Here is a 26,936-nt window from a genome sequence, read left to right on the forward strand (position 1 = left end):
TGATATTAATGTGAATGACCTCCAAATAGAAGATTTGGTTTCGAACAAAAACCACGGATATCGAAAACAATTAAACACGGTACACAATGGAAACAACTTTCATTCGTATTTCAATAAATGAATTTTAGTACAACTCCTCGACTGACCATCGCATCTGTCCTCTGTCCTAACAAACCCAGAGTGACAATGACAAAGAAAGCTGCCAAGCGTGTTTACACACTCAAAGTTTGTGGGACACAAGTCTTCATTGTCACATTCGTCGAGGTCAATGTCACACTGATCACCAGCCCAACCTTCACTGCAGTTACAACCTACAATTTACGACAAAAACATGTATGGCATTGATATTGTAAAACCGAAATAAAAACTAACAAACTTAACAATCCAAATAAGAAGTGTTAATTACAGAAGTACATGTTTGCTGCTAGCATATATGTGCCATGAATGATTTTATAAAAATACTCATTTGTTTTTAGTAGGAAACAAAAAGGTAAAGCCAGGAAAGCTCGGTTAAAAAGCGGTCATTATATGTTCAACATGATTACAAAGCTTCCTACTATGTGTCATTGTTTGAATCTAAAAGTAATGGATTTATAGGTATTGAACGAGCGGAAGAGTTTTCAATTTTGAATAAATTCGATTGCTAAACCAGCCTTGTGTTTTATCACATGTTCCATGTAAACAGCTGCAAGTTTGCTCACAATTATTTCCAAAGTGGTATTGATCACATTCTGTAAAATATAACCATGATACAAGTAAACGTAAATGAGGAGTACACATACATCTTAACAGTCTAATAAAGTGAGTATGATGCTCATGTAACGCAGAAAACAGGCACATGTACAAAATTTAAAATTTGAAGTGGACAGTGCTGCAGTTATATATAGCATTATCTGAAATCATACGATAACGGTCTCGCATTTAGCGTTCAAAATACATCTTGTTTACGCACGTCTCAAATGTGAAATATCACGAAAAAATTATATAAAATCTAAAATCTTACAACAAGCACTCTTACCGTCACACTGCCGACCATCATGGGAGAGTTTGAATCCTGGTGTACACTTACAATTATACGAACCCGGAACGTTAATGCAATTCTCTTTTGGCTGACATTCGTTTAAAGTCTCGTTATCGCATTCGTTTATATCTGAAAGTTTTCATAAAACTTGCATTTTAAGTAGGTTAACAGTTTGATGCTGAATAATATATCCAGGAGACCTGAAACATAATCCTTTTGGTAAGAACTTAGCACTGTTTAATTAAGCTTTTTCATACTAACATTGAGTGAAGCAAGGCCGCTAACAACGGATAAAATGACGTTGTCTTCCATAAGCTGTATTCACCATGATCTCGATAAACAAGGAATTAGTAAACGAAACTAAAAAACCAAAAAAAACGCACATGTTTTGCATTAAATAGGCTTTTTAACAACACGTTTTAAATAATTGTATTATGGTAAGTTTAAATTTACCTTTACATGTTTGTAAGTCTTCATCAATGTAAAAGCCAAAGTTACATTTACATTCGGCTTTTCTTTCCTCAACGACACAATAGTGAGAGCAGTTTAGATAACTTAATTGTAAGCATGGGTTCTGAACTGAAATGGAAATTATTGACACAACAATAAAATGCATTGGTTATAAATGAATCGTTTTCGCATTATCAGATCAAGAGTATATGCATGTTTTTGATAATGTTGGAAAACAAGATATCAATGAAACATTTGGTTAAATTCAATGCACAGACATCAAGAAGCCAGTAAAAAGTAAAAGACGTCCCAAAGCAGACGAAAACAACACACGAAAAATCGTGTTTTTGTACTATCGATAAGAAGCCTTATTAAAACCATTGTGTATAAGTCCCTTACCTTCCAGGCATGATTTTCGGTCTTCGGCTAGGGTATAACCATAATAACAATAGCAGTTGAAACGCCCAGGAAAATTTTCACACATCTGTTGGCATCCGCTAATTCCGAGATTACATTCATCGACGTCTAAAGAAGAAAAACATAAATCATAAATCCATATTGAACAGCATATTGATACTAGGTTTTAATTATTAAATTTATCACTTGCATAAGAATATTCGATTCTACACAGATATCAAACTATGTCGCATATTTAATACTACATAAATCTTATTGTTTTTTTTTCATTTCAAACACTTATATTCGACTCTCTTCGCTGAACAGATGTCGGAGGGCATTTCGGTTCAAATATCTTCAGCAAACACTACCAATACAACATCAAAAACATATTTTTTAAACGAATGTGTAATATTTTTAGCATTTTTCCCGTGCCCAAAATGAAACATACCTTTACAGTCTTTTTCCGACCGAACAAAGCCTTCCATGCAAGCACATATATAGCCCCCTGCAGTATTGCTGCATAGCATATTTTGTCCGCATCCGTTAAGTAAAGGATTTGTGCACTCATCTACGTCTGAAATATTTCATTTACACAAATGTATGTGGCGAGTTGACATAATTACAGTTATAACTACGCAGCTAACGTCTTATTACGTAAATATTCTTAACGATTGCCTATACTATCTTCTGGAATAAACAATAAAAGGCAACCCCGCTTCGCATAGCGTGAACTTATATCTGATAAAATAACAGTCAAATGATCAAATAACTTCTCAGTGGACATTTTGAAAATCACGTTCTACTTTTACACGATGAAATTAATTAAAAAAGACATAATGTCAACAGTAACGATTGATTATAGATGTGTCAGACATATTTTTTTATATATTCAATGATACCTTCACAATGGCTACTCCCACTATCTTTGTATCCAATTAAACATTCGCATAGAAACGATCCTGGAATATTGACACATGTCTGGTAGGCATCAGAACATGGAGAAATGTGACTTTCGCACTCATTGACATCAAAATCACACCTTTCTCCTTGCCAGCCGTTTTCACAGACGCAACCCTTCACTTGATGACATTCTTTCGTGCCGAGAGATGAACAGTTGCATATGTCTTCACAATTTGTTCCAAAGTATGGAGGAGCACATTCTGCAATATAATTCTCGTGTTCTCAGGGTTCGTAATATATACCAAGTTCATTTGAATGACTTGTAGGTGTAATACTGTCAACGTCTCCTTGAACCAGCTTAAAGGAGGTTTTCTGTTTTCCTTATTGGGTAAGTTACGTTAAAAGATCCCGAAGGATCCGAAAACTAATGACTACTCTGTGGACAAGATTCCTCATTTACAACAATAAACAAGACATGTATTGCTGTTTTATTAAACAAGCCATAAATAATTAATCTCAAAATTTTCGCAATACCTTTACATTCTTTCAGTCCTTGTAATCTGTATCCAGCAAAACATCTGCATGAATACGACCCGATAGAGTTTGTGCAATCTTGGGGACAAACATTCCTTTTGCACTCATCAATATCTGAAATAAGATTTGACAAAACTAAGATTTTAAGTTCACTTATTCAATAAGTTTATATTAAACAAATACTTTAACTAATACACTAACAAAGATACATATACAGATCTTAAAAACTTAAGTTGTTGAGCAATTTCGTTAACATTGAAAGAAATCATGTCAACATTTTAGTTGTTCGTTGCCATTGTGTAGGGTAGATCTTATCATACTTGAGAAGAAAGCTGGAATTGTTTTTGACCGGTTTTAATATCAGATAGTTTTGAAATAAGAAACGTTCAAACCTTCTTCAACCTGCTATTTATTTTATTATTTGTAAATATAATTAAATATACTGGCAAGCACACAACGTGCTGCTTAAATAAAGTGTTTCGTTAATGTGAGCATCCCCATTAATTACCTGTACAAGTCTTCGAATCTTTGTCTAGCTCAAAACCATTTTCACAAAAACATATCGATTCATTGTTCTTATTCGTTGTACATCCTGATGTCGCTGAGCAATCAGTACTACAATCTTTAATAAAAATACACAATTAAAATCAAGTATATTGAATAGTTATGCTTTGACTGTATTTGAGATTGGAATAAGAGGTGATATAAAAACAAAATTTCAAACATTTCCTCAAATTATTATTGATTTTCCTCTCATGAATATTAAGGTTATCTTAAGATTTTTTATTCTTGATGGAAATGTTGAAAGAAAGGGAACTATTTTAAAATTCTTGAATTCGTATCCATAAATTTAAAGGAAAGCTACCTGTAAATAATTGTAAACAAATATTTTCAATGGTAAAATTTGGTTGTTTAGGTATAAATATTTTGTTAATTGAAGTGGATACTTTGGGAAATTAAAGGTTAATAATTACTTCATGAATGCATATAAGTTCAGTATAATACGATTATTCCTTTAATATTAGGTAAGGCAATACTAACAAAACAAGAACTGAGCACAAAAAGCTATTCTGTTTAATAGAAAATTTAGTTTATCAATTACATCAATGCTTATCTGTAAAGATAGTCGGATTCTTATGAGTATTAATAAAGTATTTTTAATTTGTTAATGAAGACTTATTATCTTTGTAAAACGAAAGTAGCTCATTTACATCCATACCATCATGGTTGAAACTGTTAAGCGTGCGTATCGCTTAGAAGCGCTCGGCGTCTGAGAACGTTTTAAGCTAAGACGGTCAGTGCCTCTGAACAAAACACCAGTACTGGGTTTTTACACAGTAAATGAAGTCGAAAGTAAAGTGAATTAGTATAAGCTTTCAGCTTACTTAACACTAGAGCTAAAAAAGTAAAAATAAACAAGAAAGTAGCCACTTGCCATTGTTGCTTATCTTTTCACATTCAGTCCTCGTATAGTCTAATTTATATCCGGTATGGCATTTGCATTGAAACTCTCCGATTGTGTTTTCGCAAATGTGGGAGCAGTTGTGGGTAGCTTCATCGCATTCATTGTTGTCTTGAAAACATTTCTTATCGTTTATAAAAAATACTGACAATACTTATACATAAGATTTATAAACGGAATTCCGTACCTTCCGATAATTTGCAATACATACACATTGTGCTTTTATTGACGATGAGTTTGAGGACGCTTAACACATACATACATAAATACTATGTTTCGTTAAAGTAAGAAACAATACTCATGACTGAAGATGTATATATTTTCGTTAAAACAACGTGACGACTAATGTAGAAAAGTGCTGAACATACCGACACATTTTGTCAAGTCAGACGATTCAGGTCTATATCCACTTTTGCATGAACATATGAAGGATCCTTCTGCATTGGTACAAATTTGTTCACATGAGTTTGTGTCCGCACACTCATCGATATCTGAAAAGAACAAGAGGCCTACATGAATTTGTGTACGCGCAATCATTGACATATGAAATAACAAGATGAAACACATCATCGTCCGGTCCTTTTGCAGCCTAACCCTTTTAATTGTGACATTTATACGTATTAAATTATCTAAAACCTAATTATTCTGCAGACAAAAAACGAGGTCTGCAAGTTAACATAGTACCATACTCATGTCGTCCGTTTGTAAACGAAGACAAATTTAACAGCTAACAAACAGTAATTGATTTCATTGACAGACAAGCTATCACTATATATTTCTTTGCTGTATTTATTCTAATTGAAAATGTGTGATATACATATACACTAGACTTTTACCTTGACACCTCGCACCATCATCGATAAACCCATCCGGACATCTTGAGCAGGTAAATCCCGGTTCGTCTTCAAGGTGAAATTCTGCAGGTACATCAGAACAGCTTCGTCCAATTGAACATGGTTGTCCAACGCATCCGTCAATATCTAACTCACAGTCAAGTCCTGTTAAAAATATGAGACCTTTGTTCAATGTTGAAATGGTATTTAATCTAATTCTTTAAGTTGAGGTCATGTCTCCTATGTGAATTGTCTGTAAAGCCTTTAACAGGGTCTTGGTTTTTCGATTTGGCTACTGGTTTTGGTACGACAGTCACAAAGGAACCTTCACTACAACATATATCGGACATAGATGTGGAGGGTGTTATGAACAAAATATTATTGTCTTTATAAACGAGATCATCGTTACTAAACATATCATCTTATTATTCATTTCTTTCACCTGTATATTGTTCATTACAAAGGCACTTATTGTATTGAAACAACAGCGTCTGACTGCCCTGCATCTCCGTTTCGTTAATACAAAGACCATGTCCACTACAACCGGTACATACTGTTATAGGGATGTTTGCAACGGGAGATATACCACCGTCTTCGGCCTTTACAATAAGACTGAAATGAAATAAATAAATTGTGCAAATGAAATGTTTAATAGCTTATTTTTAAATGATAAAAATCATGTAAATCTTCAATCAATCGATTTATTCAATTTTTCTATTAACCGATAACACAAGTATAAATGTTATTTACAAAAGTATGACAACACACGACTGTGTGACAAGAAAATATCACTAAATTGATATTCCATGTAAATTAAGTTCCATCAATTTGACACATGGAAAAAAGTGTTCTTACCGTAGAATTTCATCAGGCAGCCCGGGTATATGCTTATATCTAAGAATTCCTGTTGTTTGATTTACAAATACCGAGTTTTTCATGGATCCTAACACTTCGATATCTGTAACATCACTGCCAAATTGCAATTGACACTCCGCTTCCTCTCCAATCCAAACGTCCAGTCGACCGCATGTCACCAGTTTTGGAACGCTCCTGTCTGTTATTATATGAAACTCTACAGAAACAAGCTTAGCAGCCGCAAATTTTGTATTGGAAAGGTATGACACAGTTTTAGTTTGTTCATTGTTGATTTTATTGAAGCCCTACTATTTCGGTCCTTCATTTTGTCTCTTTACTTATTGAGATACCAGACGTATTCATGAAGTTTTGATTGTAATATTAATACACCTGAGACGAAACACTTGCAAGAGGCCGTCAATAACTGAAATTGATCTTCCTCTTATGAACAGAAAGCAGGGAACTGATTTATTACACTTACATTATTCATTAGTTCTAATCTTCTATACGCAATTTTTCTTAAAATTAGTATATAACTGGATATTGGGAAAGACCGATAAATCGTACTCCTTACTTATTTCAGTGATCGCTTCTTTTGCATCGATAGTTGTCTCATGTGTTTGCTTTGAAATGTCTTCATTTTCTGTAAACACTTGATCAAATATACAGGCGAGGTCCTGATCTCCGCCACATGTCTCGCTTGCTGCCTTTATAATTTCCACTGGAACTGAGTCAAGGAAGCGAGGGATAAAGGAGCTGTTGTGGTAATTACTGTGGTTCTTCTTGTCACTATACCGGAATGCGGAGTTCAAACCATCAATTTCCCCTGGGAATTTAGAATTGATATTGTTAACGATTTCGCATTCATCAAATAGGTCACTAAGAATATCTTTCAGTTTGCCTGAGCGCTATTTCATCTATTTAAAGACAGTTACTTAGTAATACATCGTAAAATAAATTGACATCCATTTACTTTTTTATGAATACTGTGTACAACAATGGCTCGCAATGCGTCTACGCAAAGACGTTTTAATATTTCTATAGCAGAAAACGTGGGCTCTGCTTTAAGTACTGTCACAAAAACTTAAATGTATTCTCTTACACATTTGGCCATAATGAAATATTTCAGATTCGCTGATATTGCTGTTAAAAATCTGCTCGCCAGGAGTTATAAAGTCGTTGTCCGGATCTTCATCAAAATTTCCCAACAATCCTCGCACTTTCCCTTTTAACGATGCGTTGACGGTTGTTTTAAGTGTCAGCATCCCATTGCCAGTAAATATACTCAGAGATACTCCTGAGAATTTAAAGCATTATGAATATGAATTGAACAATTTAACTCTTTCCACAAATAAAAACATATAGGATTTCATATTTAATAAATACAGACTACGTTCGAGGACTTCATATTTTATAAAATACAGACTATGTTTGATATTTTATATTGATTTATTAAGTACATCAACTGAGCTTAAATACAGTTTTCACATTTTTTAAATTTTCGACTGCGATTTAATACAGTGCGTCATGAAACATGCTGCATTATTTACTACCAATATTTAAATCATTAGCTTATACTTTGACATCCTTTAGTAAGATTTAATAAGAGAATCCTATAAGCGCTCTCACTGCTTGTTTGTGTTTCCTTCGAAACTCTTCTTGGGATGTATATACAGTCAGACCCCGTTGGCTCGAACTTCCAGGGACCGGCGAAAATTCCTCGAGCCTTTATAGAAATCGGTCCTTAACATCCAGTCATCGAGGAATTCGAACCAAGCGAGTTCGAGCCAACGGGGTAAGACTGTATTCTAACATGAAATCAACTCTTAAAGAACCATGTTTTGTTTGATATTCAAAAACAATAAATTTTCACCAAACGGCTACCTGACTTAACAAAATCAACTTCCAGATTCGTTTTGTTTTTGCTGTCACGATGTTTGACAACGGTTAACGTATTATTTTTCGTTTGTAACGCGAAGGAATCGTTCGCTTGATCAGCAGTCCGATCAATATTGTTGACATACAATATGATGCCTGTAATAAATTAAACATACTAAAATCATATCAAATAAAGGATTCCACGATGCTGATAAAGACAGTGTGCTTCAGTTTTGAAACAAAAGTGCCACAAAGATATTAGATATATTATATATCTTTTTAGAAAGCAATTCCATAAAATGGGTTAAAACGTTAAAGCAACTGTGCACCAGATTATCAATTTACAAGAAAAAAGAAAATTGTCGGAAACTGACATAAACTTGGTATTATTGTGCACAATGCATTGGAACTTACTAATTGAAGTACATAGTTTACAATTTATTTAAGTTTAGCAGTTGGTTCGTATTTTTCCATTAAAAATTCATTCCTTATGCGTGATTTGCTAGTCGATGTTATCACGAGATATTACCAATTTAGGTATATAGCTTTAATATACCACTCGTTTAGACTTAGCCTTCGTAGCACAGTGGATACAACACTGGATTGCAATTTTGGCGAATAATTGTTCTGAGATTTGTTACAGAAAAAAATAATTTTTGGTGCCAATCTGGTCTACAGTCCCTTTAATGTATTCGCTTCAATATTTAATTTAGATTTTGTTAAATTATTTTGTATCAAGTATAAAGAAGGTACTGGAAGGAGACTGATATTTTGCAAGTTCCTAATTACCGTTCCTTTCAGTGTTGAGCTCAACGTGTACAGAAGATCCAGAACTGTCCTTGGCAGCAAATGCTGTGTATATTGTGGCATCCGTTAAAGTGTTATTCACTGTAACAGCCCGCTCTGTTCTTGCTTGTAAATCAAAGGCGTTGCCTTCAAAGTTGTGTTTCAAGAGGGTGTATTCTCCGAGTCCATTAAAGATAAACTTCTTTCCATCCAGAGTAAGTATGTGGGGATCACCCCATGATACCGCTAAAAGTAATAAACATTTTTAAAAAGGAAAATTACACAAACGCTCACAAACGTATTCAAGAGTCGATTTAAGGTTCCAGAGGCATATTAGCAGTGTACATATTAAGAGGTCATAAAGCAATTTTTAGTATAGCAGCGTTCAGCTTACCAAAGTCAAACCAAGTGTTTCTGTAACATTCTCCAATGGGTCGTAATTCGTAGTATAACTGACAAAAACTTGATTTTGAACAGCAAACGTTCTTAGGAAGCAGGTCATGTAGTTTGTGCTGCTGTGGAGAAAGGTCGGGATGAAAAGCATACAATCCCCCGGCAAACGGAATTTCATCTGTCCATTGTCCTGAACTTCGTTCATAGCAACATACCTATAAAGTATTAAATATGTATCACATATTAAAATCTTATTCCAATCACATATCAGGTTCTGACCAGCTTAAATCGTCAATTTGTGTCCGGATACACATGTTTTTCTTTCAGTCGAGTAAGGTGCTTTAACCGACAGTTATTAAAATTATTAACACCAGTGCATTGTCTTTGGTTTACTTGCATACCATCTTGAACGATTAGGTAAGCGTCGACACAGCTGCTACCGATGCCTTCTACGTTATTTATGCCTTCACGATATCTCAATCGTTTTCTTCAAAAATATAAACCATGACGAACTCAATACTACAAAAAACGAAGTTAACCTTGCCATAAAATCCTGCCCTGAAGGATGGTAGAAGTTCTATACAAATGGTTTTGTCATTAGTTGTACTTTCGCCTCTGGCTAACGGATCTTGTTCTGCTTTCTCTAGGCTACAGGGACACTTAGGGAGTATACTCATTATTCTGTGATATTCTTCTTTCTTATGTTTGTTCCTTATAAACCAGTCTACGCAATCCATTGCAAAGTTCTGGAGTTGTCTATTTGCTGTAATCCTTTTAACGATTAATCCATTAATGCCTAAAACAAAGAAACAATATTTCGTGTTTTTGAAAGTATCATGACCATGCAAACGTTTCGGGGTTTTTATTTGTGTTTGCCAAATAACTGTAAGATGTTAACGCTATATATTAGATTTTTGCCGTGAAACCTCAAAGACAGGCTACATCTGCATCAACATATCTCTATTAATTTACCAACTTGGAACGGTTATGAGCTGCTTTGAATGCGTTAACATGCGGTTGGCATTGAAATATAAAGTCTGAATATATTTATCTATCAATATACAAACCTTTAATATTCGCATAACGATCCATTCGCAGAATTGGTGTTTCAAACGAAAACACATCTTTATAAATATACTGATTGTTTCTGATTATTCCAGTGAAAACATCGGGTTTGATTTTGGGTTGAACATTCCATAGCATTTGCCTCTGACCGTAAATGAAGATGGAATATGTCATTCGGCCGTCGGTTACAATAGCCAACTGAAAAGTGCTTGTCTAAAACAAATGGTGAGAAACATACCATATAAAGCGAAAATCTATGAGTTACATCTTTATATCGACGGACACAAACATGACGATTATAAGTATAACGCAAACTACAGTTGTATTTTTCAATGATAATTTTTAAAATACATCTCTTTCATTCGACGAGTCTCTTATTTAACGAACAACTGCATGTTTTCTGTTTTTGTGGTTACATAACACTAACTAATTTTAAAACGAGTTGGAACTGTTTATTTTGTTGATCCTGGTTTTGAATCCTACTTGCTGTTTTTTACATGGATCAATGATTTAAACCGAATGTAAGCTTTACATAATTATAGTTAAATAAATGCAAACACTACCTGTTCGTCTTCATATATCTTCTGATATGGAATCATATTCGACCAGGTTGCAATCAATGCAAACTTGATATCAAATGCATTGTTGTCACTTACAAGGGATACGCTTCTCCGCAATGTATTTACGTTTTCATTTCGACGTAAGTCACTGTTTTGTAAAATATCAATGACTCTGTATGAAACGGTTCCATTCGAAGTGTCAACATAAAATGGAGCTATAATAACCATTTCATCAAATGTATCTGGCGTTCTGGGCGGATTTGGATTATCATACGTAGTGCCAATGCTTGCATAACCGTTTGCACATATCTATGAATATAAAACACAATTGGTTAGTGCATGATTATGATTCATTTAAAGTATTACATTAAGCAACATTTGGTGTTGTTTATTTTTAGATATAAACATATTATTATGTATGGTATATGACCGTAATAATATAACGCTATTGCAAACATTCTCATTAGTTAGATTGTTTCAGTTTTATTTGCATTTTTAATTAAATAAAAAAGAAACGTACAGTTATACATACATCTGTGCATGATAGTTACATTCAATCATAATCAATAAATAAGAAAAGTGCCCTGCAGCAGGTCTGACTCTTACACTAATATATCCATAATAAATATATTATGAATGGTATTAATATGAGTTACGCTGAACAAATGCCTATGTATTTAGGAAATCACTATTTTCTTTAAAACACCATGTTTGCATTATTTTTCTCACGCCTTCAATGTTAAAGTGAAGTATTTTATCAGTAGCATATCGATTATTGAGATATGACGAAAGTTCAAAACATTTTTGACCAAGCTATCATAGTCAATCGTGGTTAATTGTTTGAGGATTGTACAGATATGTTCAATTTAATTGTCTAATTGCCTTTAAACCTAAAATAAGTATTATGGCAATAACTGTATCGATAATAACAAGATGACTACGAACAATATTCACATGTAAAACAGACTTATTTTTATGTTCATAACGAGCAATAATTTATATTAAGGATCACTTTCGGGTAATGAACATTTTTGTCGGATGGCTATGAACACCTACGTGAAATATTGTCAGTTACACTGACCAAGTTTGAGATATGTCGAAAAACATAAATCATTTTTTAATTAACTTTTAAAACATTTTTGTATCAAGAGTCATGTATAGTTACTCTCCGTAGTTTTCTGATGGCCTAAATTCAAATAAAATATTGCTAAAGCACTTGAAACGAACGGCGACGAGGACGCCGACGCCAACGACAGGATTATTTGAATAGCCATCATTGGTCAATGATATATACAATATAAATGCTAATGGTCAACTACTGGTGCTTTAAAATGTAAAACATGACAATGACATAAGTGTATATCATGGCATTGCAAATTGTACTTTGCTTTAAAAAGATATATGCATCCAAATTGTACTCACATACAGAGTGTCATATAATTTATCTCCAACAGGTAAACCCGGTTCAAAGCGTATTTCCTTGCTACAGCGTTGGTCATGTTCAAGAATAGTGTCGTTCGAGTCGAGACCAGAGGGCAAAAGAGGCACTTAAATAAACATATGCTTTAAACATGGTTAGTATACACTTATCCGTACATCATTGTGACATAGAATATGTTTGTTTGTTTAGTTTCAGATTGTTATATATTTCACAGTGTGTGCATCAAAAGCTGTTTTACAAGAGTGGAGTAGCCACGAGAGAAATATTGACACTTTGTGTTGACGAGGCATATGAAAAAATGATTATTACGAAATAAAAGCAACTTAAGAATACATAAAGTTACATACTTGAATTACATGTATGTGATTCATGGTCGTAGAATCCAGTCTTGCAAGAACAGTAATTGTTTATACATTGCGACCCACTTGTGAAACAATCACGGCTAGATGTACAGTTCTTCACGTCACCTGCTGTAAGATTTAATCAGGATCAAACTCAGACCCGTTTTGGATTAGGTTTTGAAAACCAATAACCATATAGCAGTTGAAACCCAATGATATAAAAATTAAAAATTGAAAAGGATAGTGTTTAAATGAAAAAGGACCAAGACAAATCAAACATAAAACGAGAAGCCAAACACGAAACACATGACGCATCAAACATTCCACAAATATCAACCTATCGACATCGCTAATATTTTGGGAACTTGCCATTAAACTCAGTTAAACTTGACCAATGATTTCAACCGGTTTTAGATATACATAAATTAACTCAACATCTCTTAAATCATTACGCAACAGATAACTATCAAATGCAAACAGAATTACAAAATACGGAATATTTAAAGCATGTATGCTTGTAAATTTTGCGTCAAATATAATAATAATTCAATACAAATTTTAAAAATCATTAGCCTGTTTCTTTACCTGCACAACCTATAAGATCAAACCGCATTGATATGTGATTGTTCCAATCAATCGGATGTATACGGACACATAAGGCCAAGAACTCATGATCCAGATAGTTTGTTACTATTGTCTCAGTATCCGTATTTCCTTGGAAAATCTGTAAAGCAATACATATACAAAAACGTTATACCTGTTATAGGATATATAGTCTCTGTTAATTCATGTTAAAATACATTGCTCTCGAATCCATTTCCTGAATAACAACCAGATATTGAGTCATTTTCGACTCAAATATTGATCTTTTGTGCGAGGGGTGTATGTCTATAAAACCATTAGACCTCCTGATGTACCTTTTTGATACTTTATACATGCCTATAAATTTCAACTTTTGATAATTGTAAAGCCTGGCTGTACCTTTTCCGATCCATTTGGTGAGACAACTTCAGCAAAGTGTGTACAGTCGCTGCTGAAGTACACTTTGTATGACTTTACGTATTGGTTAAATCCATCGGTTGTATCCCTTCCTTGAGTCAGTACAGCACGAATGAGACTCGATTCGTCTAACTCAACCTGTCAAGTAGTTTCAATGGTAAAATGTTTATAAAAACAATTATAAAAAGCATGAAGAGTCAAGAAACAATCGACTTAAATAATAAGTCACATATACCTTTATATGTACCTGTAAACAGTTATAATAAAAAACTAAATACGCCCGAGTAAATGTGACTATACCGATTCTGATAATCCGTAATATTTCTATAAAATACCTGTATATATTGGGAAATGTCAGAAACAAGAGCAGACCAGGCGCCACTAAGATAAGATACATCCGGTAATATGACAAACGGTGTATTAAGTCTTCCTCTATTAGCCCCATGGTTATACGCATAAATTGAAGAAGCCGATAGCTGGCTATCAGACACATCTGATACTAAGTAATTAGTACATGATTCTGAAAGCAATATAAGCGAATAATTTATTAAATCAATTAAAAAATAATATTAAACCCTTCATTCACAACAAACTATAGAACATTCATTACACCAGAAGAAAATAGACCAATATTGTGAACCTAGCAACGTAGAAATAAGTACAAGATCTAATTGTTATATGGATAAATTAAAAAGAAATTGGATTATCAAACGCATTTTACCTAATTTTGTACATGCTGATTGTTCCCATAAGCCAGAAGCTAAACATCTTATTTTGGACTGGCTGGTTGTGAAACCGATGTCACACTGCACCTCTGCACTCGAGCCGTGAGTCGTATTTTCGGGGACAGGCAGTAAATATTGGCCGTGAGAGATTAAAGGCACAGATCCACAATCTGATTGTTTTTCAAATAAAGTATACAATATATATTGTATAGTATACACGTTTCGCATATTATGTTTATCAAATAACACTAGGCTGCATAAGCCGGAAGCAATGCTAACCCGAGCGATGCTTTCCCGAGTAAGGTATACACTCAATTTTATTATTTGATGCAATAAAAATAAACATATTGACTGGTAATAATGTGACTATTAAGGGAATATTTCGATATAGGACTACTCTGTTGCCATCAGGTCAGTAAACCACGTCCGTCTAGGGTACTTTTTTTAAATTTCGGTCCATCTTGATAAATAGAATTAAGATAATGGTTCAGAAAATAGACAAAACTGCTTAAAGTAGTAAAATGGGACGTCAGAAGCTGCACCTGAGTCGAACGTGCTATTCTTAAACTTTAAAGTTTTTATTTTGGTTCGATGGGATCTATATTTATTTTTAAATCTACTTACTACTAGCGTAGGTGTACCTTTTACAGTGCATGTGTCGGCGTTTGTGTCTTTATCAAAACCAACAGCGCAGTCGCAAACCCCTCCAGAACATATAGAGTTGTTTGTATAGCATTCTGAATTACTGACGCAAATATCGTGTAAACCTGTTTCTGAAACAAAATATCAACTAATCAGGTTAATAATTATCAACGCATATTAATTCGAACATACCGTAGGTTCATTTCCAAACACGGTGTACTGTACAAATAAAGCGCATTATAAAATTCCTTTGACATTTTAATAGATATTTAAAGAGGTAAACATTGCTAGTTGAAATGATGAAAAAGCAATAATTTGCATCATTGCTTTTTATTTTCAAATAGTGAGGGACACATAGCGTTAGACAATATCAAGAGTTTCATAGTACCATTGCCTTTTTGTTTCCAAAATCTTACAATTTTAAAAACGCACGATTTTTTAAAAGTTTCATGAGATAAAAACCCAAGTATCGAAAATGTAATTAATGTACACAAATACTTACTGTTTTGACACTGCCGTCCAATATAACCCGCTATACACGTGCACGTGTACCCGTCAATTTGATCTGTACACATGCCAGAGTTCTGGCAGGGTGTCGACGCGCACTCGTTTATATCTGTATATATATCTCTGTTTGACTAGATATATTTTAAGAAGGGATAAATAAAAACTACAAAATTTAATATTGGTTCAAGTTTGGCATTTGTTTTCTTATCTTCGTTGTTGTTTGTTTTAAATAACATCGTCGACAACAAAGGCAGTTACTTCCGATACAAGGCGTACACAACGAAGCATAGTGTACCGACGTTATGCGACGAATGTTGAATATGTACTTATACATTATTTTTTGTTAAATAGGCACATACGCATCTGCGTTTTATGTTTAAAAGAATTTTATGAATATAGCACTTTGATCATTCCAAAGTCAAAATGCTTTGGCTATGAACTAATTATAAGTGTTTTTTTTTATAAGTATCGCATAAATTGAAATCAGTATCGTAACAATTCAAATAAAGCATTAAAACGTTTTGAATTATTCAAGAATCAGTCCCTTAAAATATCAGTGCAATCTATATCAGTAACTTTCAGAATAAAAACAAACATATGACCTATAGTCAATCAATATTAATGAAAATATTACAATTGGTTTCCTAACATGATTTGCGTGTGACTGATTGCTGAACAGGAATGGATGTGCACTATTAATTACTAAACTTGACAAGCAGTGTGGTTTATGTATTTGTAAAAATAGGCATTTTATTTTGAAATTGATTTAGGAGCAAAAAAACAGTAAAGTTTGAAATTTGACTTTGGCAAATGAGCGATTTTTCTTCGCGTTTTCTTTTCAGCCTCTTTAATATGAAACGAAATAAAAATTTGTTCTGTTATAAGCAAATATAACATATTTTAAAGGTTTATTGCTTCATCTTACCAGTTTGACACGTAAAACCTGTGTACCCAGCAAAACAATTGCACGTGTAAAAGTTGACACCGTCCACACACTTGCCGCTGTTCTGACACGTGTTCGTCGCACAATCGTCGATGTCTGAATGTTTAATGACAAATGTGAACGTGTTTTTACATGTACAAAAAACAGGCTTAAGTGAATGTGTTGTTTTGTTATGTTAATAAGATAATGCGTTCTCGTGGCATCTCTCATTACGGTAGCCAATGTTAAAGTATGTATATTGTGGATTCCTAGGGACTCCCTATTACTTTGGAATCATTTAGAATAATTATATACGAATCAAAGAATACGACAATATTGTTTGGCCGTAAGAGATACCGAAATATGTAAATTCACGCCCGACTTCACTTGAAATAAAGAAAAACGAATAAACTGCAACAATTTCATTTATTATTGTAATGATTTTATCAGTATTTCAGTAGTTAGCAAATAATAACCAAATTATTGATACCAACCTGATAAGGGGTTAACAAGCTCATTTTATAGCACGAGACAAAGACATGCCTAATTATACAACGGGTATCTAAATAGTACTTTTTGTTTGTTATTTGACATTCTGTTGCAAAGGTTCTACTATTTTGAAAATACACAATTACATTTAAAAACACTCATTGGGATCAAATACCGTGAGTGTCGAAATTTATTTCATGTACACATATACGCACTGTTTTGACACTGCGGTCCATTAAAGCCCGCCATACACGTGCACGTGTATCCGTTAATCCCATCTCTACACGTGCCAAAGTTCTGGCAGGGTGTCGACGCGCACTCGTTTATATCTGTTAATAGAAGCATAGCCCAGTATTGAAATTGGTTAAAAAACGATTGTTAGATACATACTTATAAACCTGCGTTTTTTAAAAAGTATCTTGGTATCTCTTATTGCTTGTTTTGATAGATGCTGTGTAATGTTCGTTCTTTTGTTAAATGGATTTTTATTACCCACTTTTACATTGGAATCATTTATAAGAACTATATACGAACCAAATATTACGACAATATTGTTTGGCCGTTAAACTTGAAACTTGTTTATTTGATTAAACGCCTAATTTTATAAATATACTCAATGGCGTTGTGCACAGTAATGTAAACAAATATAAAATCGACATCAATATCAGTGCATAATTTTAGAAAATTGAACATATGAACTGCAGTCAAACAATTTGTTTAAAAACAATACAATTGATGATCCTCACTTGATTTGCTTGTAGCTAATAACTGAACATAAAAGGGTTCGCGTTCTTGAATACTAAACTTGACAAGCATTGTATTTTATTTCTTTTGAAAATAAACATTAATTTTGAAATTTACATAGAAACAAAATACGTGTTAAAATTCTAAAATGAGCTTCATTGCCAACATATTATCATTATAACCATGTTATCAACAGTTTTCAATACAAGTACCAAAATACACTTTCAGCAGCCAATTGTATAATTCCAGTATTTTTTTGGATTGGTTGAATATATTATATTAAATGATTATTGATTGGACAATATTAACCATTTAAAAATGTTTGTGACGTCATCCATTGTTCTTTTTATATTCGTTACAGGTAATTAATTTGTCGTCTTTTAAGGTAGAAATACCGTAATGTCTGCACCTTTATTTCAAATTAAACTCGGTATCCGTCATAAAAACCACTGTTTTCGACATTTACTCATTCTTTTTGGTATAACAAAACAATTATATAAATTGTGGTAAATCTTATTTGGGAGTAAGAGTGCATTTTAATAGTTAAATTACTTCAAGGGATACCTTTTACCTCACGTAATACTAAGGAGAATATTTTCCTGAATTTATTTTCATAAAAAGGAGATTGTCAATCAATAGTTTCAGTGACGTAAAAAAAACCTTTTGACAGAGTTTTAGTAGCCTACGTAATTAAACTATTTCCTGGACAGTTCTTGCAATAGCAATTAGCGGTTGACCTAGGTCTAAAGAGATTGATCTATGATGGTACCAAGTTAGATATGAGTTTAGGGAAATGCAGATTCCATGATAATCACTATTCAAGTCTTTGGACAATCTTAAACATATGCTAAATCGATTGGCTGTTTCATCTATTATCAGAATATTAAATCGACAACTGCCGGTAAAGGCACTGAAGCTCAAATGAAAATAAACGCTGTGTCATGTTGACCGCTTGGTAGCTAAAGATAGGAATGATGACTTAAACAGAGATGAACTAATATTGAAGAGGGTCATTGCGTTTCTTACAAATGTTTAACGTTTTGAGCCTAGGTTCAAGTGTCTGACTTTGAGACTCAAAATAGAAAAGAACAGTATTGTATGTAAAATATATTCTTTATACGGTGTAGTTTGACATAAATGTAAATGCGTACATAATAGTAATCTTGTCTTATTATATATTTGGCGATATCTTTGCTCATCAATGCTTTTCTCATAACAATTTCACAACGACGCAGAGAAAGTTTTGAGAATTAAGTCTCAAACTCCGACTCAAAACGTTAGTAAATATCAAGTATTGATGTGATTTGTAAAACTTTTATTTTCTTTTACGTTCAATAATATGTTGAGTTATCTTTGCATATGATAAATATACATACTGTGCTCACAGAGGAACCCGTCAAAGCCGCTCACGCGTTATCATCATAACTATGTTATCAAATACTTTCAATAGTAATTCCTTGTTTTATCGGTTTATATAGTGCGAATGTATAAAGTTGTAATCGAACTTGCTTGTATTAAATGAATGGCCGAAATAAAAATTAATAGGCTGCATTATCAAGCTTTCCATAACTTGTTGGTCCCAGCTACCCAAATGCGCTTTAAAAATAATTATGTCGTTTATCTGGTAACAATATCGCTTCTGTTGAAATAGAATATTATCTAGATTAGAGAATAACATTGTAGTCCCTGTCAACTTTTTTCACGTAATTTAATTAGTCGTTTCAACGTGTAACTAGCTTACCTGTCACACAAGTTGTCCCCTCATATCCGGCTGCGCATTCGCATGTGTATGTTCCTTGGCCGTCAATACACGTACCGCCATTTTGACACGGTTGTGGATTGCAATCATCCAAGTCTGAAAATAGTAAAGAAGAGTTAAAATCCAAGTTGCAAATTATATATCCCCCATTGCCATCAGCAGTTGAATCACTTCAATTTTGACTGAAATGATTTCGTGTGCACGGTACAATTATTATTCCTTTAAGGATTCCATGTCTCTTAAGAAAACACCATCAATTCAAAAATTGATTTATTGAATGAAGTACCTAGTATCACTTTATATATACATGTGGATTTACAATTCTGTATATCATATTAAACGTTTAAACAATCAATATGTAAGTTGATATTTGTTTTTCCAGAAATATTATTCTTTGATATGTTTAATTCAAGAAACGATGATATTTGCTAACACAAAACAATTAAAACCCAATCGATAATCTTAAATGATATTTTTTACTGATCCAAACAGATAACTTATTATCCAAAATACATTAATATGATTCATAAAATTATTTTATAAACAAAACTCCGTTCAGTCAGTCAAACCCTCCGAAGCTTAATGACTATTTAGCGCCTAAAACAACCCGTACATAACTAACAACATGCCACCTACATCAACTTAAGGATTTTTTTCTACTTATTCATTATTTCAAACGTAGGAAATTATATATATTGGCAATTCGACATCCCTCACAGTTAGCAGTTAGATTTTTCGTAGTTGTACAGATATATAAAGATATTGCGATGGAATTATCAATATCAAAATCGGCCTACAGCACTAAAGAGAAGTCGTGTGTACATTCAACTTAAGTGTGAGTGAGTGAGTGAGTGAGTGAGTGAGTGAGTGAGTGAGTGAGTGAGTGAGTGAGTGAGTGAGTGAGTGAGTGAGTGAGTGAGTGAGTGAGTGAGTGAGTGAGTGAGTGAGTGAGTGAGTGAGTGAGTGAGTGAGTGAGTGAGTGAGTGAGTGAGTGAGTGAGTGAGTGAGTGAGTGAGTGAGTGAGTGAGTGAGTGAGTGAGTGAGTGAGTGAGTGAGTGAGTGAGTGAGTGAGTGAGTGAGTGAGTGAGTGAGTGAGTGAGTGAGTGAGTGAGTGAGTGAGTGAGTGAGTGAGTGAGTGAGTGAGTGAGTGAGTGAGTGAGTGAGTGAGTGAGTGAGTAAAGGGAGGATGGAACGAAAGAACGAACTAACAACGGAACGAACGAATGCATGAATGATTAGAAAACAAGATCAATCTTGAATCAAGGTTTTAAATATGTTAAACTACAATCAAAACGCAAAGAGTGTTCGAGATATCATTCACTGATGCACTACTCAGGCCACACCAAATTAATATTTAGTTCCACGGATTTTTGCCAAAAAAAATTGGAGCGAGCGAGCGAAAAAAATAAAAACAAATTTTTGTCAGTTTTTATAAAAACCGGAGCGAGCGAAGAGCGAAAAATATATTTTTCCTTATATTCAATATAAATAAGAAAGATTGTTCAAAATAATTGCCCTTAAACCCATTTTAATGCCATCTTGAACTGAACCTCTAATGGACATTGGAAAATGTCGGAATACATACTACTTATTTATCCGTGTTTAGAACAAACATATGGATAAATCTAATTTCTTATATAATTAAAACGTACTTTAATATGACGATCATTCATAATAATAAATAACCCTGCTTTTAGTAAACAGTTTGAAACGACTTATATAACTCTACCTGAATCAGTTTAACATCATATGCAACTGTATTTAGACATAACTTAGAAATGATTTTGGATTTGTAAAAAAACGATCACTTACACAGGCATCATCAAACATCATACTCCATATAACATCGACTGAATTTTGTTTTTATTATCACAGGAAATGCAATGACATGTGCTTATTAAAACAAAAAGAACAAGGGTATTTTTCAGAGTACTTTTTTTGTTATTTAGATGTTTTTATGCACCAGCCAGTTGTATATGCCCCTCCCCCCTTAAGTCCGGAATAGACTTTGACTAAATTACCCGACCTGCAGGGACACACTGCTGGTAAAATCCCTGCCAAATGGCCCCGCAACCCCGAATAACTATGCCAGGCCCATTCCCGACTATTTTCATTATGAAGACAAAACAACATTCACTAGGCACTGCGGGGCCACCTGAAAGGTAAAAAACACAGTCCATTGCCTATGCTGTCCCCGGTATACCCCTGGAACAAGGGCGAGGGGTGGGCGGGGCAGTGGTTACAATGCACAAGTGAATTACAATCCCGGATTATGCTGCAAATAAAAACAAAATATAAGGTGATAAACTTAGGCTTACTTGTATTGAGGTATATCCAGACCAGATATACCTCAACATAAGTAAGCCTAAGTTTATCACCTTATATTTTGTTTTTATTTGCAGCATAATCCGGGATTGTAATGCACCAGACTTTGTGAAAAGATATTTGTTCAAAACTGTTGTTTTGTCAGAATTTGATAAAAAAAAATGAGCTTGATATATCAGTTTGGACCAAACAATGACTCATGTTCCAGTTAAGTTGACCTGTCATCTTCAGCATCGTCGTAACGAGGTAAAATTTTGGTCCCTTCTATTATGACTTGAATAAAATAGTACGTTTCCATTCAAAACGAGTCACTTAATTACGCAATATAATCGCTACCAGTCTCAGATACACATGCTTTAAATTGCATAATGATTGCTTTAAATAATGATCCTTTAGTGCATGAGACCATCAACAATGACTTCAAGCATGCTCAAAACATATTTATTGTCAAAAATAAGATTTAATTTCCAAACTTTGAGCCACATTGTTTATACCGGAAGCCGCCATTTTGATTGAATTTATTGAAAACCATGCTAAACCGATCGATATACAGTATAAAAACACTACGTATCGGTAACTTCCCTTTATAAAAACACGAAAACTTGCGTAAAAAATTATACTTGATTATTTTTTAGCCTTTTAATAAATTATTACCTAGAAAAAATCTGCTTGGCGATTAAAATGGAGGTGCGGGCGCAAAAAAAAATATTTTTTTTTACATTTTCAAAAAAATAGGAGCGGTAAATCCGCGGAACGAAATATCAATTTGGTGTGTCCTCAGGGGATATAAACGAAGGTTTGTATTGTTTTATAAGATCAAGAAGAAGGAAGTGTTCGTTAAGTGTATAACAGATCAGAACAGAACAGAACCGAACGGAAATTTATTCGACTTTAGCATAAAAAGCTAATCGTAACAAAAACATGTATAGAAACAAAACACATTGACATTGACATTAAAAGCAAAATTCATTTCAATTTAAATCACATGTTTTTGAGAACCATAATGATAGGAAATAATTAAACGGCGGAAAATGACCTACCACAGTAAATTACGTCAATCATGCGTCGCTAAAGAAAGATTTGACAATACGTACGACTTCCGAGGCAATAAATGCGATTTATAATATACTAACCACTTATACACCGAGTACCATCTGCCGAAGAGATCAATCCCCCAGTACATTCACATATGCCGGCAACCACATTCGTGCAAGCTAGAACGAAATTTATATTAAATGAAAAATTCATTCAATAACATTTGATCTTACAAATGCACGAAAGAAAAAGTGTCATCTTTATTATGAGAGCTAAACAAATCTTACGTATCGAAATGCTTGTTGTTCTTTGAATCAGCAAAGCCAGGACGTAGATGAAGAATTCCGTATAATTAACAGTTCTCATATTTGCAGCAAGTATTTTTCTACCGCTGTCTTTTCTTCTGTTATATCCTGTATAATTTCGTGTTTGCGGACATCTTTTTGCATATTATTCTACTTAAATGGTCCAAATTCAAGCGTGAAGTTTCTTTATTTTAAGTGTATTTAACCGTGTGATGCACCCTGTTTAGTATTCCTTTGTTGCAAGAGTAAAACGTCTGTAAGATATACACACTCCTATCTATTTAACCGCATTCAAACATTGAATTTTACATTTGCGCATTATTTGGAATATGGAAAACCGTACTAAGACAATTATTTGTAATAAATGAATATGCGCATAATTCATTCGATCTACATTAAACGTTTAACAAATCAACCACTTCCTGATTACAAAACAAAAGATGTTTCAGACTTGGCTGATACCTAATTAAATCATTGCAATTTAGATCAATATCAAAACATACCTTTTAATGATGTATGATCAAGTTTGTCGTTTAAATCAGTGGTCTTATAAACTAGCAATTTAATGCAGGATGGAAGCCGTTGATTAATATTATCGAGTCTTTGAAATACTATTGTTTTAAGTACACTAATTTTAGAGCATGACAGTGCGAACAGTTAAGGATAACTATCTGCTCAATTTGTATGCACATTTAATATTTGAACTTATAAAACCTATGTTTGCACAAATGCAATTAAACCTTGCAACACCATCGATGCCTACGCACAATATATATATATAATATATATATATATATATATATATATATATATATATATATATATATATATATGTGTGTGTGTGTGTGTGTGTTGTAATAAAATAATTATATGCGAACTTCCAAATGCGAAAGGACTTTGAGAGCTTACAGCTTTAAGGCTGACCGAAATAACCCTAAGAAGTAAAACATTGTAACAATGTACTTCCATGAACAGGTAATGCCATATGAAGCTGAGTGAAGTAGGCTTAAATACGGCATACTACAATCATCATTCAAATATAGGGTTAAACGACATTCGATATGTGTATGCTATGAGCAAAATTATTTGACTTTCGTGAATTTAATTTGCCTCGCCTGCAACATTTGAGACACATTTACGAGGTTCGCAACATTCACGACCTTCGCGACGTTAGGAAATTTACAACGTGTATGCCATTCAAAACGTGTATAACATTTTCGATATTCGTAATTTTGACGGCAATTGCCAAATATACAACATTTCCAACATTAATGAGATTCAAGCATTCACGACATTTCCTACAATTACAACATTTGCGACATTAATATTATTTGCGTGAAATACAATATTCGCGACATTAGAATTATAAACGACAATAGCGGCTTTTAAAACATTAACAATACCCGCGACATTTGAAACATTTACAAGATTCAAATCATGCACAAACTTAAAAAAACACACAACATAAGCGGCATTCGATATGAGCACATCATACACAACATTCACAACGTTCGAGATATTCATGATATTCGCGACACAAACAGAATTCACAATATTTGCAAAATTCACATCATCAACGAAATGCGCGATATTTGTAATTTTCACGACATTTGCAACAACAAACGTGACATTCATGACATTCTCGGCATTCCTAATATTCACAACATTTGCCCTATCCACAACATTAACAACGTTAACGCCATTCGCACCATTAGAATGGCGCGGTCCTTTGTCAATCATATTTCAGGGTATTGTGCGAACCGTTTTCATTTTATTTCTGGCCATGACTTTGACTTTATACCTACTAATAGCAATAACAATGTAAACAAAATGATTTCATGTGGTAAAGTCAAGTGATAAACCATTTTAAAGGTTACATTTACTCAATAATTTTCATTCCTTTTTAGCGAAGTTATAGCAAAGATTTTTTAAGAAAACAGATTTGAAACATATTTTACATATGTATTCTTTAAAATTTACTACTTTTTATCAACTATTATCACTTACCAGTCACGCCAATTTGCCCGTATGCTGAACCCCATAAGGCTGCACAATTAATCACCGTCAAGTGTAAAAATGACGTCACCCTTATTATACATTTATTCATAAGCCTGCAAATTATCACTTTTTATTTAAAGTATGTTATACCTTTTAAGTAAATCTTAATATTTATCGAATGAATTTTGAAACGAAACATAATTCAAAATGGCTTTATAAGACACTTAACGAGGCAAGCACAATTGTTCCAAGTTTAGGACAAAGGGTTAAATCATTGGTATTAATGTAGTCGTTATACAATGCTAAATATTAATCATTTATCTACAAATTGATTATGTCTTATAATGAAATGAAGCAGCTAATTAAAAATACACGATGCATTCGATAACAAAGAATTTAACATTTAAAGTTGCACTCTCACAGATTAAACGTTTTGACAACTTTTTTATTGCTTGTCTTTGAACCAGCCAAGTTTGCAAAAATCCAAGAAAACCAGTGTTTATATTTAAGTTCAAAAAGTGATGTTGTTTTTTTTAAAACCGTTAGTAACAATTTAAGCTATAAAACATTAATTTTCGAACTGAAATATGAAAATCTACGATCTGATTTTTATCAGCAATCTTATATCATTGATTTGCAGATATTTACGCAAACCTTTCTCATTCCAAGAAAAAAAAAATAGAAAAAAAGTTATAAAAAACGGTTTATCTGTGAGAGTGCAGCTTTAACTGTACGGGATAGTCTTTTCTGTGTTATTGGAATATAATATAAGGTGCCCGATTTCAGTTCGCTTTGCAGGTATTGGACCAATAACTTCTCCACCTCTACTTCTTCTTCTTCTGCTGCTGCTGCTGCTGCTGCTGCTGCTGCTACTACTACTACTACTACTACTACTACTACTACTACTACTACTGCTACTGCTACTGCTACTGCTACTACTACTACTACTACTACTACTACTTCTTCTACTTCTACTACTACTACTACTTATACTACTACTACTACTGCTACTGCTACTGCTACTGCCACTGCCACTGCCACTGCCGCCGCCGCCGCCGCCGCCACCACTACTACTACTACTACTACTACTACTACATCTACTACAGCTACTACTACTACTACTACTACTACTACTACTACTACTACTACTACTACTACTACTACTACTGCTACTTCTATTACTACCACTACTACTACTTCTACTATTATCACTACTACTGCTGTACTAATTATCTCTTAAATTCTATCAGAATCTTGATCATTTTAAAACATTTTACATCGAATAGATAGAAAATGCTAGAAAATTTTGAACAAATATTGATTAATACATTTTAATAATATCATAGAGGTAAATTTAGCTTTCTTATACTTACTTAAAAATAAGCTGACCTTTCAATCAAAATTAGATAAATGAACATTGTAATACTGAATCGAATATATTTATAAACATGTTTTTATACATGAACAAATGTGTGAAGGCATCGATGGTATGGCAAAGTTTAATGGATTAGTACAAATGGCTATAACATAAGTTTAAGAAGTTCAGATTTTTAAATGTGCATAACTGC

The 26,936-nt window shown here is 33.5% G+C and overlaps 1 protein-coding gene across 6 annotated transcripts in view; it reads right to left on the minus strand.

The window, feature by feature from the left end:
• LOC128236745 (uncharacterized) overlaps window positions 1–25,536 on the minus strand; it is a 34,206-nt gene extending 8,670 nt beyond the window's left edge. The window contains exons 1-36 of one of the 6 annotated variants that reach the window (XM_052951829.1): window positions 25,378–25,536; window positions 23,164–23,244; window positions 21,732–21,860; window positions 19,688–19,801; window positions 17,418–17,531; window positions 16,717–16,830; window positions 15,787–15,900; window positions 15,284–15,415; window positions 14,639–14,812; window positions 14,253–14,437; window positions 13,900–14,055; window positions 13,504–13,642; window positions 12,925–13,047; window positions 12,559–12,683; window positions 11,140–11,445; window positions 10,579–10,789; window positions 10,051–10,307; window positions 9,513–9,726; window positions 9,122–9,364; window positions 8,339–8,488; window positions 7,557–7,751; window positions 7,029–7,280; window positions 6,455–6,653; window positions 6,042–6,211; window positions 5,603–5,764; window positions 5,135–5,257; window positions 4,740–4,877; window positions 3,813–3,926; window positions 3,305–3,418; window positions 2,770–3,030; window positions 2,319–2,444; window positions 1,871–1,996; window positions 1,475–1,600; window positions 1,019–1,150; window positions 654–731; window positions 147–311 (exon numbers count right to left, since the gene is read on the minus strand). In XM_052951829.1, the coding sequence (XP_052807789.1) occupies window positions 147–311; window positions 654–731; window positions 1,019–1,150; window positions 1,475–1,600; window positions 1,871–1,996; window positions 2,319–2,444; window positions 2,770–3,030; window positions 3,305–3,418; window positions 3,813–3,926; window positions 4,740–4,877; window positions 5,135–5,257; window positions 5,603–5,764; window positions 6,042–6,211; window positions 6,455–6,653; window positions 7,029–7,280; window positions 7,557–7,751; window positions 8,339–8,488; window positions 9,122–9,364; window positions 9,513–9,726; window positions 10,051–10,307; window positions 10,579–10,789; window positions 11,140–11,445; window positions 12,559–12,683; window positions 12,925–13,047; window positions 13,504–13,642; window positions 13,900–14,055; window positions 14,253–14,437; window positions 14,639–14,812; window positions 15,284–15,415; window positions 15,787–15,900; window positions 16,717–16,830; window positions 17,418–17,531; window positions 19,688–19,801; window positions 21,732–21,860; window positions 23,164–23,244; window positions 25,378–25,477 (5,662 nt within the window). In that variant the 5' untranslated portion in view covers window positions 25,478–25,536. Of the gene's footprint in view, window positions 1–146; window positions 312–653; window positions 732–1,018; window positions 1,151–1,474; window positions 1,601–1,870; window positions 1,997–2,318; window positions 2,445–2,769; window positions 3,031–3,304; window positions 3,419–3,812; window positions 3,927–4,739; window positions 4,878–5,134; window positions 5,258–5,602; window positions 5,765–6,041; window positions 6,212–6,454; window positions 6,654–7,028; window positions 7,281–7,556; window positions 7,752–8,338; window positions 8,489–9,121; window positions 9,365–9,512; window positions 9,727–10,050; window positions 10,308–10,578; window positions 10,790–11,139; window positions 11,446–12,558; window positions 12,684–12,924; window positions 13,048–13,503; window positions 13,643–13,899; window positions 14,056–14,252; window positions 14,438–14,638; window positions 14,813–15,283; window positions 15,416–15,786; window positions 15,901–16,716; window positions 16,831–17,417; window positions 17,532–19,687; window positions 19,802–21,731; window positions 21,861–23,163; window positions 23,245–23,352; window positions 23,662–25,377 lie in introns of those variants that run through there. The other 5 variants (XM_052951830.1, XM_052951834.1, XM_052951831.1 and 2 more) reach the window with 5 other exon arrangements.
• Window positions 25,537–26,936: the final 1,400 nt, after the last annotated feature.

This window comes from Mya arenaria, chromosome 6 (genome assembly GCF_026914265.1).
Source record: "Mya arenaria isolate MELC-2E11 chromosome 6, ASM2691426v1".
In the NCBI taxonomy this organism is placed as follows: domain Eukaryota; kingdom Metazoa; phylum Mollusca; class Bivalvia; order Myida; family Myidae; genus Mya; species Mya arenaria.